This window comes from Eptesicus fuscus, chromosome 13 (assembly GCF_027574615.1).
Source record: "Eptesicus fuscus isolate TK198812 chromosome 13, DD_ASM_mEF_20220401, whole genome shotgun sequence".
Lineage (NCBI taxonomy): Eukaryota > Metazoa > Chordata > Mammalia > Chiroptera > Vespertilionidae > Eptesicus > Eptesicus fuscus.
The window spans coordinates 41,679,876-41,692,526 of record NC_072485.1 but is presented as its reverse complement, the minus strand read 5'-3'; the positions used below and the strand labels follow the sequence as shown (position 1 = coordinate 41,692,526).

At 44.3% G+C, this 12,651-nt stretch overlaps 1 protein-coding gene across 2 annotated transcripts in view; it reads right to left on the bottom strand.

Moving 5' to 3' along the window:
* The window catches only part of CLPB (ClpB family mitochondrial disaggregase), a 161,361-nt gene that overhangs the window by 110,700 nt on the left and 38,010 nt on the right, over positions 1–12,651 (bottom strand). For both annotated transcript variants that reach the window (XM_008149929.3, XM_008149930.3), the window contains exon 3: positions 11,567–11,653. In XM_008149929.3, the coding sequence (XP_008148151.2) occupies positions 11,567–11,653 (87 nt within the window). The remainder of the gene's footprint in view (positions 1–11,566; positions 11,654–12,651) is intronic.

Sequence of the window (12,651 nt, the reverse complement as noted above, 5' to 3'; positions counted from 1 at the left end):
AATAAACTAAGGCTCAGCAAGACAATATGAGTTACCCATGTATACACATTAAATAAGCACATGGCCTGGCCAGTGTGGCTCAGTGGTTGAGCATCGACCTATGAACCTGGAGGTCATGGGTTCGATTCATGGTCAGGGCACATGCCCAGGCTCGATCCCCAATAGGGGGTGTGCAGGAGGCAGCTGATCAATGATTCTCTCTCATCATTGATGTTTCTATCTCTCTCTCCCTCTCCCTTCCTCTCTGAAATAAATAAAAATGTCCTATCTAATAAAGAGGGAATATGCTAATTGACCATCACTCTGTCACATAGATAGCTGCACCCACAGCTGAGGCTAAGTTCCCTTAAGGAGCCTTAACAAGCAATCAACAGGGGCCTGAGGCTACACCCTCCTCCATCCCTGTGAGGCTTGACAGGGGACCTCAGGCTGCCCCCCCCACCCAGCAGGGCTTGACAGGGGCCCTCAGGCTGTGTCCCCCACCCAGCAGGGCTTGACAGGGGACCTTAGGCCATGCCCACCGCCCTGGCGTCAGGTTGGGGGACCTCAGGCCGCGCCTCCTGCCTTGGCACCAGGCTGGGGAACCTCAGGCCATGCCCCCCACCCAACGGGGCTTGATGGGGACCTCAGGCCTCGCCCCCCACCCAGTGGGGCTTGTCAGGGAACTCAGGCTGCAACTCCTGCCCCAGTGCCAGGCCAGGGGACCCGAGGCCGCGTCCCCCCACCAGGTGGGGCTTGACAGGGGACTTCAGGCCGTGCCCCCCATCCCAGCACCAGGCCAGGGGACCTCAGGCCGCACCCACCGCCCCAGCACCAGGCCAGGGGACCTGAGGCTGCACCCCCCCTGCCTGGCAGGGCTTGACAGAGGACCTCAGGCTGTGCTCCCCACCCAGTGGGGCTTGACGGGGGACCTGAAGGTGCACCCTCAGTGCTGGGTTGGGGGAACTCAGGCCACGCACCCCACCCAGCGGGGCTTGACGGGGGACCTGAGGCTGCGCCCCCCTCCTGGTGCCAGGCCGGGGGACCTGAGGCTGCACCCCGCCCCCCGCCTGGCGGGGCGTGACGGGGGATCTCAGGCCGTGTCCCTCACCTGGCGGGGCTTGACGGGGGACCTCAAGGCACGCCTCCCACTCCATCTAGGCGACCTCAGGCTACGTCCCCCGTCCTGGCGCTGGGCCAGGGGACCTGAGGCTATGCCCCCTGCCTGGCGGGGCTTGACAAGGGTAGGACTGGCCAGGCCTGGATCTAGCCCAATAGGGGAGGGGGAGCGGCCGGGTCTGGGTCTCATGCGATTCTGAGGTGCATGTGGGTGAGTGGGGACTTGACTCTGGGTCCCCCTTTTAATGTGCACGAATTTCATGCACCGGGCCACTAGTATTTAAATAAGCACATGAACCCAGATTCAAAGTACACTCCTACTTTCTCACCTTTGTAACCTGAATTTGAATCTGGGGCCAAACCTGGTGTACATTCCCCTAAACCACACTGGTTTTCGTCCATTCAGTCATCCATTAGTCTGTCGTGTTATTCCATAGTTACTGAGCCCCTACTATGTGCCAGGGACAGGGATATTTTCAGATAGTAGTTAAAGTAAAAGAGCATAGCAGCTAGCTATGAAAGGAAATCCAATTCAGATGGAGAAGGATCAAAATCAATGGTGGACCCAGACAAGATGAGATAATTTGGGGTAAGGCTCAAGAAAGGCATGGCACATTAAGCAGAGGGCCACGGAATCAAGATCAACCATCACAGTATTTCCAGGACAACCCGTTTCATGTCCTCAGCCTACTTCTAAATGCCCTTTCAATCTGTAGTTAAAAAATGCTTCCCTGTCTTTCAACTGATGGACCAATATGGTTAAGCTCTGGTTGTTAGATACTCTTTTTTAAAAAAAATATATTTTATTAATTTTATTACAGAGTGGAAGAGAGAGGGATAGAGAGTTAGAAACATCGATGAGAGAGAAACATCGATCAGCTGCCTCTTGCACACCCCCCACTGGGGATGTGCCCGCAACCAAGGTACATGCCCTTGACCGGAATCGAACCTGGGACCTTTCAGTCCGCAGGCCGACGCTCTATCCACTGAGCCAAACCGGTTTCGGCTGGTTGTTAGATATTCTTACTATAGTATGGGCCCAGACTGGGGTCTCTCTAGGCAAATGACCCATGAGTATAATGGGGCTGGTTTATCTCTTATACACTGGACAAAAACAACAACAATAAGAAAACCAAAAATATTAATAACATCAGCAGATACCTACTATATGTACTATGTACTAGGTACTGTGCTAAGCAGTTTTGTGTGTATTTTAATCTTAGCAACCAACCTACGCTGAGGTAAGTGCTATTATTATTCCCATTTGCAGATGAGGAAACAGAGCTACTATGAGGTAAAGTTAGGTTTTTAACTCAGGAGTCTCCTTCCAGAGCCCTTGTTACTTACTATGTCACACACAACTGGATGATGTGCTCCCCAAAGCATGGACTATGCCTGACCATCTGTTTCCTTGCACACAGCGCCTAGTACATATATATGTTGAATCAATTCACTTCTGGGGCCTTAACACTGCACTGTTGATGCACACGTTGAGTTTTTCAGTCAGTTCCTAGGCTTTACATGCTAGTATTGTTAAGTTGGGTCTCTCTCAATCTGAATTTTACTGTTGGTTTTTGGTTTTAATTGTAGACTAAAATACTTCATCCCTGTTCAGTTTTATCAGCATAGATTTAACCATTGCTCTAGCCTACTGACTTCTTCTTTTTTCATATCCCCAATTCTTTCATCCAACATAATTGCTACCTCTTTAAGCTTCATTTAATCTGTCAATTTGATAGGTAGTTCCATGGTCTCAATGGACTCAGTGATATAACTACTGAATAGGACAGAGCCCTGTGGCTCTGATGTCTCTAAAGAAAAGTGCAGGAATGGATATCACAGTCCCTAGAAATGCAACATCTTTCCCCAAGCAGCTGAACTGGGTGCTCTCCTGATACTCTGGATCCCAACTGATACTCTCCATGGAGAGAGCGGTGAACACAGAACCCAGGACAGGATACAGCATTGGAGAAGTGGGGGAGGGGGGAGCACACCCTGAAACTGTCATGTTAGGCAAATGAGCTGGCATTGCTTTCTAGGGAGCAGTGTCTTGGGTTGCCTGAGGTCAAGGCATGTGCCTGCCAAACTAGAATCGGGTGCATGTTGGAATTGGAATATCATTACTACAAAACAGGATTATCTTGAGCAACGATTCCAAATGGGATTAGAAATGACTCTTTGTTACTCAGAGATAATCAGCCACAGCAGCAGCAGTGGGTGGGAGAATGTCAAGCTTGGCACACTTTTCTGGGGGGCATGGTGCTGGCATTCCAGGCACCTGGCCAGCACCCTCACCCACCCTCCCTTGCTGGGAAATACTGGGCACTGTCCTGCATTGGGCAGGTAGCCACCTGGGACAAGAGCCAGCACCCATCAAAAAGCCCTACTCTGGGGTCCCATGTTCTAGGCCAAGTTTCTCAGATAAAGAGGACTGGAAAAATAATCTCCAAAGCCCTCCAGCAGTAATAAAAATAATAATAAAAGGCAAATCATTACTACTATACTACTACTAACAAAAGTAGCAAACCATTACCAAGTGATTCCTATATGACAGGCATTATTCTAAACACTTTACATATATTTACAAATTTATACCTCAAAATAGCCCAGTGAGGTAGATCTGCTTATTATTTCCATTTTATGGCTGAGTAAACAATTACAGATAAGTAAAAGAATCTGCCAAGGTACCTAACTAGTAAGAGGAAGAGCTTGGATTTGAACCCAAGTAATCTGGCTCTAGAGCTCAGAGCTGTACCACGGGCTAGACTGTCACAGCCTGAGAGGAACATGGTCAATGATGGACAAGGCCTTTCCTTCACATTCTCTGGTCTCCAGACCCTGTCAGTTCCCCTACTAGCTCTGGTACACTCCTACTTTCTCACCTTTGTGAACCTCTGCTCACAATGGCCCAACTTCCAGAAATGCTGTCCTTACCCTCCACCTTTAACAATCAAAATCATGTTCATCTTTCAAGATCCACCTCTTGTGAAAGGGCCTCCTTTCATGATTTCCCTTCAGCACTCTAGATGACCTTCTCTGGGGCACTGACCACATTCTGCCTCATTTAAAGTGAGACTTGTTTTATCCCTTTTCTAACTGTCAGTTTTTTGAGACAAGGAGAGTGGTTTGTCTATTTTAAATTTCTCATAATCATCCAACACATACCTATCATTGAGAAACTCTGACTGAGATTATTTGACTCCTGGTCCCAGCAACCGTTAACCCATCCCATGGTCTTGCTGCCTGCCCCTTTCCTCCATAGGCAGTCCAGTCAAGTGGAAAGAATAAGGACTTGGGGCTCAGAGACCTGGATTCAAATCCTGACTCACTCTTTCACTTACTAGACAACCATGAACATCTCTGAACTTCATTTTCCCTATCTGTAAAATAGGGATAATAATCCCTCCCTTTTAGGATTGCAGTGAGAATTACAGACTACATGGGAAGTGCTTAACATGGGCCTGGCACACAGAAGGCACTCAATCAACCACAGCCATAATCATTACTACCACCAGGTGATCAGACAGCATAAAGCCCAGCCACCTCAGGCTGAAGGGAGCATCACTCTGTAGCAAGCAGCCAGGCCAAAAATAGGCTGGGAACCCTGGGAAGAAGTTGTAGGCCTCTAAGGCAGGAAAGACCTCTACGTGATCAGGCCCCCTAAGAACTTGCACTGAAAGACAGTTGTAGGAGTGTTCTGCCTCCTCTGTCTCTGGCCAGCAGCAAGGACGGAGAGCCTTCCAGGGAGACTGCCCCTAGTCCAGCTTGCAAGACCAGCATTGGCTCTTTGCTCTAAGAACACCTGTGGAGTTGGTCCTGCAAAGGCCTGCAAAACCTCTCCTGCAGGACAGCAATCTGGCTTGGGCTGCTGGGTTCTTAAAGATAGGGTTTAATGCCCTTCTCCTCTTAGTAAGGTGGAGGGAAAATAAGCAAATGCTAAAAATAAATGACTGCTGTGCGAGGGAATTAAATGGTCTTTAGCCAAGGATGGCAGCATTTTAAAATTAACAAAGCCCAGGTACCACATCCAGGAAGGCCTTGGCAAATGCGTGTTATCCACTCATTAGCTCAGCTCCTCAGGGACCTTGGCCAAGCAGGGAAGGCAGTGCCGGGAAGCAGTCCTTCCGATGCTGATGAAATGCACTTCGGGAGAAAAGGCAGAAGGAGGGAGGGAGGCTCATGTGGGGAATTTCAAACAGCTTCATGCTCTGCCTTACGGTCTCACCTTCTCTAAGGCAGGGGCTTTCAAAGCAACCAGCAAGCCCAAGTGGACTCAAATCTGAATTTCCCACCACCCATTCTTTGGGGATGTTTGGTTCCTGAGGTACCATAATGGCCACACTGTTTAGGTGATCTCCTTGCTTGGCAGTCCAGGGACAAGTTGCCCAAGAATGATGTGGAATGGGAGGCAAGTTTTCAGTCCTGTACCCTGCACTTTCTCCTTACTATAAAGAAGAATCATATGACGCTTTGTGAATTTATATAAGCCTACTCTATACCACGTGTAAAGTGAATTTATCATTTCATTATTCATCAGTAATTATACTTCATGACACCAAGAATCGTGTGAATTCACAAATCTTCATTCTCTCTTAACAATCAAAACATACAGTACTCTTTTTTTTTATATATTTTATTGATTTTTTGCAGAGAGGAAGGGAGAAGGCTAGAGAGTTAGAAACATCAACAAGCTGCCTCCTGCACACTCCCACTGGGTATGTGCCCGCAACCAGGTACATGCCCTTGACCGGAATAGAATTCATTCTAACACTACAGCATGAATTTTCAGTATGCCACTAGTCACAATTAATAATGAATAGAGAGGGATGACCATTTTAAAAGTGTTTTTATAAGTCAGTCTATTAAAGTACCAATTATCATAGTAAAATTCACACTTATAAGATGTACAATTTGATGAGATTTGGTTGTATAGGCACCACCATAATCAAGATGTAGAATATTTTTATCCAATATCCAATAGGAAAGACTTTGGGCCCTTCCTCCCGCTCCTAAACACTTATCTGATTTCCGTCCCTAAACTACTTCTTTTCCAGACTGTCATATAAATGGAATTAAAGTAGGTAGCTTTTTGTGTCTGGCTTTTAGTTAGCACAAGGCTTTTAAGATTTGTCCATGTGTTGCATGTATGAGTCGTTTGTTCTTTTTATTGCTGCATAGTAGTCCACTGTATGGACGCACCATAATTTGTCCACCCATTAACCAGTTGATGGATATATGGGTGATTTCTAGTTTTTGGTGATTATGAATAAAGCTACTTTAAATATTTACATATAGGCCTTTCTGCAGATGTATGTTTTTATTTCTTGTGGACAAGTACCTTGGAGTTGATATTACTGGGTTGTATGGTAACAAACTGCCTTTACCTTTATAAGAAACTGCCAAAGTGTTTTCCAAAGTGGCTATATCATCATGCACTCCTATCAGCAACGATGACAATTGTTCTGCAACTTTGTCAGCACTTCGTATTTTCAATTTTTCTAAATTTTAGCCATTGTAGTTAATAGGTATGCAGTGGTATCTCATGATTTTAATTTGCATTTCCCTAAATGACTAAAGCTGAGTATCTTTTCATGTGCTTTACCATCCATCTCTTTTTTTAGTGTCTGCACAAATCTTTTGCCCATTTTTAGAAAAGGGAGTTGTTTCTCCTTTTCTTACTGATTTATAAGAGTTCTTTGTATCTTCTGGATACATTCCTTTATCAGATGTGTTTTGATAGCTTCTTTTTTGAGCAATTAGAAATGATAAGAATCTAAATCATACCATTTCCTTTCTAAACCACTATCCCCTGCACACACATAAATAAAGGGAATAGGAAATACTTAAACTTTCAATTTACAAATACCTAGTGCTACTGGACAGAGGAGCAAACAATACACTTGGTACCTGCTAAAACTCACGAGACTATTTTTACTTCCACTATAAACACCCAACCAACATTAAGTTTTAAGGAAAGCTACATCTGGAGAAATGGCTCTCCTATAAACAGCTTTTGACCTCCCAGGCTCTGCACCTCCCAAAGCCCTGTTCTGGTCTGCCAGGCTCCTGGAATGGTCAACAGTCGTCACACTCCATTGCTGGCCATTGTCCATTGGGAAAGGTAGGAGGCTCTCAATCCATCCCTCAGTGAAAGAGCAAACAGTGGAGCCTGTGGCTGCTTGGACATCAAAGTTGAGCAAACAGGCCTGGGCAGGCCCTGCCTCTCTGCCTATACATCCTACAAATGCCATATGAAGGAGCTTCCCTGAGGGGGGTGATGACTTTCAGCTTGCCATAGCACACATCAAAGTTTGCACCACACACGAACTGGGTGCATGGGTTCGAATCAAGTCGCCCAAGAGCGGATACTCAGCCATTGTATCCAGTTTTAATCCTGTGTTTTCCCAAGTAATTAAGCCTTCTTGCTTATGAACTTGTGACTAAGTAAAGCATCACTGAGAGGTTGTAACATCAAAGTGCCTTCCACCGTCTGTCCATGTTTGATAAAATTGGATTTCTTTCCCTTCTTAAAGAAAAACTAATTGAATTTAACTCAAGGCTGGGTATATTTGCACGAGCCGGTAAAGGCTATGCTAATTCACAGTGATCATCCTGGGACCCTGTGGCTTAGCCTTTAGCTGGACTGGGTCAGAGTACAACACAGAATGAGGCACCCAGACTCAGGTTAAATAAATGCCTGTGGCATGAGGCTTATGGAGAGCCCACTGTGGATGGAGAGGGCTGGCAAAAGGATTTTCCTAGTTAGAATGTTGGTTAATCTTTGGCTGAACGGCTACTGAAGACAATGGCCATCACATTACTCAAGTCCTTGATGTCAGCAGTCCCAGTAAGCTTCTTAAGGCAAAGGTTGTGATGCTTATTATCTGAATCTCCTCATAGCCTGGCACATCAGCACCTGACACAGTATAGTTTGAAAAATGTTTACTGGATGCATGAAATGATAACATGAAGGAATGTCAGAACAAAGTTCCCCTCTCCTGAAGAACCAAACTCGCTATGTCCCTTGTTTGCCATGCTCATTGGAGAACTCCAATCTAAATGAATACTTGATTTCATTAATTATCTGATTTACAGTGAGTGTGGCATGGTCCCATTTTTGTAAAATTACATATACATATACACACAATGATCAGTCTCTAAACAGAGGGAATGCAGTTCACTGCTACTTTCTTCTTCTATATTATTTTTACAAAAACAATAAACCTATTTTTGGAAAAGAAAATCTCTGGTTCAATCCTGATACAATTATCTTTCCTTTTACCAACATGATTTCTGATCTTGATCCAGTTTAACTCTCCTGTGTACATTTTTATTTGTATTTTAATTTACGTCACCTCAAACCCTTTTTGGAAATAAAAGGAAGAAGTAAATTATAAATTAAGTTCTCATATAGACTTTTAACATTTTTGTTTTATAGCACTGTATTCTCTATTCAAAATTAAATAAGGTAACAAATACATACATAAATAAAAGTTCACATGAAGTTAGTCTCCTTAAGAATAGAGACTGTTCTGTTCTATGTCCCTAAGGATTTAACATATTAAGCAAGTGCTCACTAAAGGCAATAAAGGCAGTTAAGGATGAAATGATTGGGCTACTTTAAGGATCTCTCCCTTGATCTTGTGACTGCCAATATTCTAAAGATGACGATTCTCTGCTTTTAGCCTTGAATCAAGGGTTACCCCTCTACCTTCCCTTCATCCAAACTCAATTAAAAGGTGGTAGCATTTCAGGTCTGGCCAATATGATTCCAGAGGGTTTGGTGACTGGTTAGATTATATCATCAGCGCACCGCCAATAAAGAAAAACTTTATTGGCAGGTTGTGCTGGTATGGAAGTGATACTTCTTTAGGACTATTCCCAGGACGCCTTACCTACTCACTCTTACTAATGTACTCTTGAGATTCCCTTTTACCAGATTCTACTTTTCCTTTTTTCCATAGCACTTCTTACCTTCTAATAAATTATGTGGTTTACTGATGCACTATATTTGTTTATTGTCTGTCCCTGCCTCTCTCTACTCAGGGACCACCATCTGTGTAGAAATAAGCTCTATGAGCCGAAACCAGTTTGGCTCAGTGGATAGAGCGTCAGCCTGTGGACTCAAGGGTCCCGGGTTCGATTCCGGTCAAGGGCATGTACCTTGGTTGCGGGCACATCCCGGTGAGGGGTGTGCAGGAGGCAGCTGGTCAATGTTTCTCTCTCATCATGATGTTTCTAGCTCTCTATCCCTCTCCCTTCCTCTCTGTAAAAAATCAATAAAAATATATTTAAAAAAAAAGAAAGAAATAAGCTCTATGAAGGTGGGGATCTTTGTCAAGAACAGTGCCTGGCAAACAATAGGTGCCCCCCAAAATTTGTGATATGAATAAATAAACCAACCTGAGAGTATGCTATTTTCACTAAAAATCTGTCTTCTCTGGGTACTAGAAGAAAGAGGAGGGCACAAAATGAACACTTAATACACCAATAATTAGTTCTAGGAACCAAAGCAAATAAATACAAGCCAACACTCTCACTTTGCTCAATGAGCATCGCTGATGTGCTAATGGCCCTGGATAAAGACAGGCAATCAGTTAAACCAACAACTCATTAGATTCAGAAAGAAGTGTCTCCAAAGCACATCACTACTAGCTATCTGTTCACTGACTGACAGTACTCTTAAGTATACTGTTATTTGCAATTCTGTTTCAATATTGAAAATATACTACACATAAGGGCACACTCCTCCCCAACCCCTTTTCTCCAGCACTGTCTGTCTCTTACAGATGGAGACACCTGCAAGCTGGGAAAGACTGGTGGGTAGGGTGGAAGTGGTGATAGGTGGAGTATCAGTGGTAGAATAAACGTGTATTTTTGCATGGAGAAGTCTATGTGAACAGAGAATAACAACTCACCATTTGTAACCTGTAGCACATATATTATCTCATTTGATTCTCACGAGCACATAGCGAGAATCTACTCTGCTGCCAGATTCAGTCCTCTCACACCCTCTGCTTCGATAACATCCTGTTCACACTACTCTAGCATCATTGATTACACTATACTCTCTACTTGCCTTTTTCCCCACATTAGGCCATGAGCTCCCAAGGTCTCTGATTCCCCAATGATTAGCACAGAGCTTGGCTCAGCGTAAATATTTACCAAATGTTTGTAGAAATGATTAATTTCAGGTGAAGAAACGATGTCCATAGAATTCTGAAACTCAACTAAGGGTCAGAACCAGGACTAGACTCCAGGTCTCTCAACTGCAAAGTCCATTTACATCAATTTTTCTTTTAAAAGACTAAGTGCTAGGAGCTAGAGGCAAATAAGGAAATGGAGGGTTGATCTTGATCCTAAGAATTTCCCTGTGCTGAGAACAAGTTCACAACAGAAGAGCAGAGAAGAGAGACCTATCTCAAGCACAGCTAAGTCTCTCAGGCAGTCTGAGGCAGATTTTATATTATAAAATCCCTGTTTTGTTGGTTTCCATCACATTTATGACCTTTCCAAAGATGGTTAAGACCAGCAGATAAAAGCCTTAAAGGTCTGCTGGAAGGGAAAATTAAAATTGGTACCTCCGACTATCATTTTCAGTGGCTACTACTAAAGTAGATCACTCTCTTTAAAAGCATTTATTTTTGTTCTTATTTAATCAATTCTTTTGCACACTCACAGGAGAGAGTGGGATGGAAAGGCAGCACCCAGCACTAGCCTGGGTTCTGGCAGCGGGAGGCAGCAGTGAGGTATATAGAGTAAAACACACAGACTCTGTAGGCTGCCAGACCAGGTCCTAAATCCTGTCTGTGTAACCTTAAACAAACCACTTTATCTCTTTGGGCTTCAGTTTTCTTACCTCCAAAATGAGAATAACATATATGTTGTGGGGGTGGTTGTGAGAATTAGCGATAACTCTCTACACAAAGTACAACTTAGATCTTTACACAACAGCTACATTCTAAAGGAATGGGCAAGCAGGTAGGAAAATAGCATGCCTCCAATGGGAGGACAGAAATGCCCCCACCTTCCCCAATTTCCATTAGAACCTCCAAAAAAACAGCCCAGAGAAGCCCTTGCTGGGAACAGATTGTCGACTTCTCAACACAGATAGATGGTGGATATCTCACACAAGTACACTTAACTTAATTGCTTACAACAGGCTTTCTTTGTTTCTTTTTTTTAAATTACATTTATTGACAGGCTCTCAAACATTTCGTTGCTTCAGTAATGCAAATGACTTATCTAAGGTCACAAAGCCAATGAGTTGGAATTCACAGCTATATCCTCCCTCTCAACATCTCCTACATTTTCCATTGCACTGGGTACAGATCAATTCCTTTAGCTGAGTTCACCTTCCTGCTTCTAGAGAAGACAGCAGGGGGACAGGCAAACATGAGAGAGGATTCAGGAATGTGATGTGCAGAGATCTGGCTGAGGGAGCCCTGTGTAAAAGGAGATCTCTCACCTGTCGTTTCGGCTGATGGCTGCCACCATAAGCGCTGTCCAACCAAGTTTGTGCCTTGCATTGACATCTACACCTTCCGACAACAGCCTAGAAAGAGAGAAATATTTTCAGTGTACGGCTTCCCATGGACCTAAGAGTGAAGAAATGAGACAGCCAACAAAAGGGAGGCTGGATGCACCTGGAAATAGTTAGAGGCTTTTGAGAACTCAATATCCATCCCAGCATCTCTAGCCAGTCTCCCCAACTCCAGGCTTCCCCTACCCCTCTCTCTCTCTTTCTTCCCTTAAATGAGTCTGCCCCTTGCTGTTATCCTCCCAGCCTTCTGGGAAAAAAAAAAAAAAAGCCTTCCCTACTCCCTACCTTAGTACCCTGACACTCCTACTCCTTGGTCTGGAATGCTCTCTCCCTGCCTCTAGGTCTGTTCTAATCCCACTTTCATGCCATGGGATACATGCTGAGGACTCTCCCTGAGAAGGCTTCCTTGACTCATTCAGTCCACAGATCTCTCTTCCTTCCTTAGAATTTCCCCGTGCTTAGCACCAATGCCCAGGGACACTTCTTATCTAAGTAGTTCCCCGGTTACAAAGGGATCACTCTCTTCAAGGTTCTCTGTATGGTGGTTATTTGAAACTTGGTAATTTTTTAACCCAAGGGAAGATGTAAACAATGTTAGAAATGTTAACTTAGGTTTCTAGCAGGTCCACAAGAACTTACTTGACTCTATATGCCAGTGCCTAACATGTAGTAAGGGCTCAATAGTTATCCAATAGTAATGTTGGATAAATGAACTAACACAGGGTTGTAAGTATACCACTAAAAGCCTGAATTCTGGTTCCTGGGAACAGAGGGGCCCTACAATGTGGAAGTGGACAGAGAGAAGGGGAATAAATAGAATCAATCCTGAGCACCTACTACAAGTGGGAACTGCCCTCAGAACTTTACATACATGCTCTCATTTACTCTGCACAAGCTTAAGGAGATGATACTAATCTCTTTTCATTGATGAGGTAATAGTGAGGTGAAATGACTTGCTGAAGGTCACAAAGCAAGTAAAGGGCAGTACAATGACTGCAATCCAGGTCAAT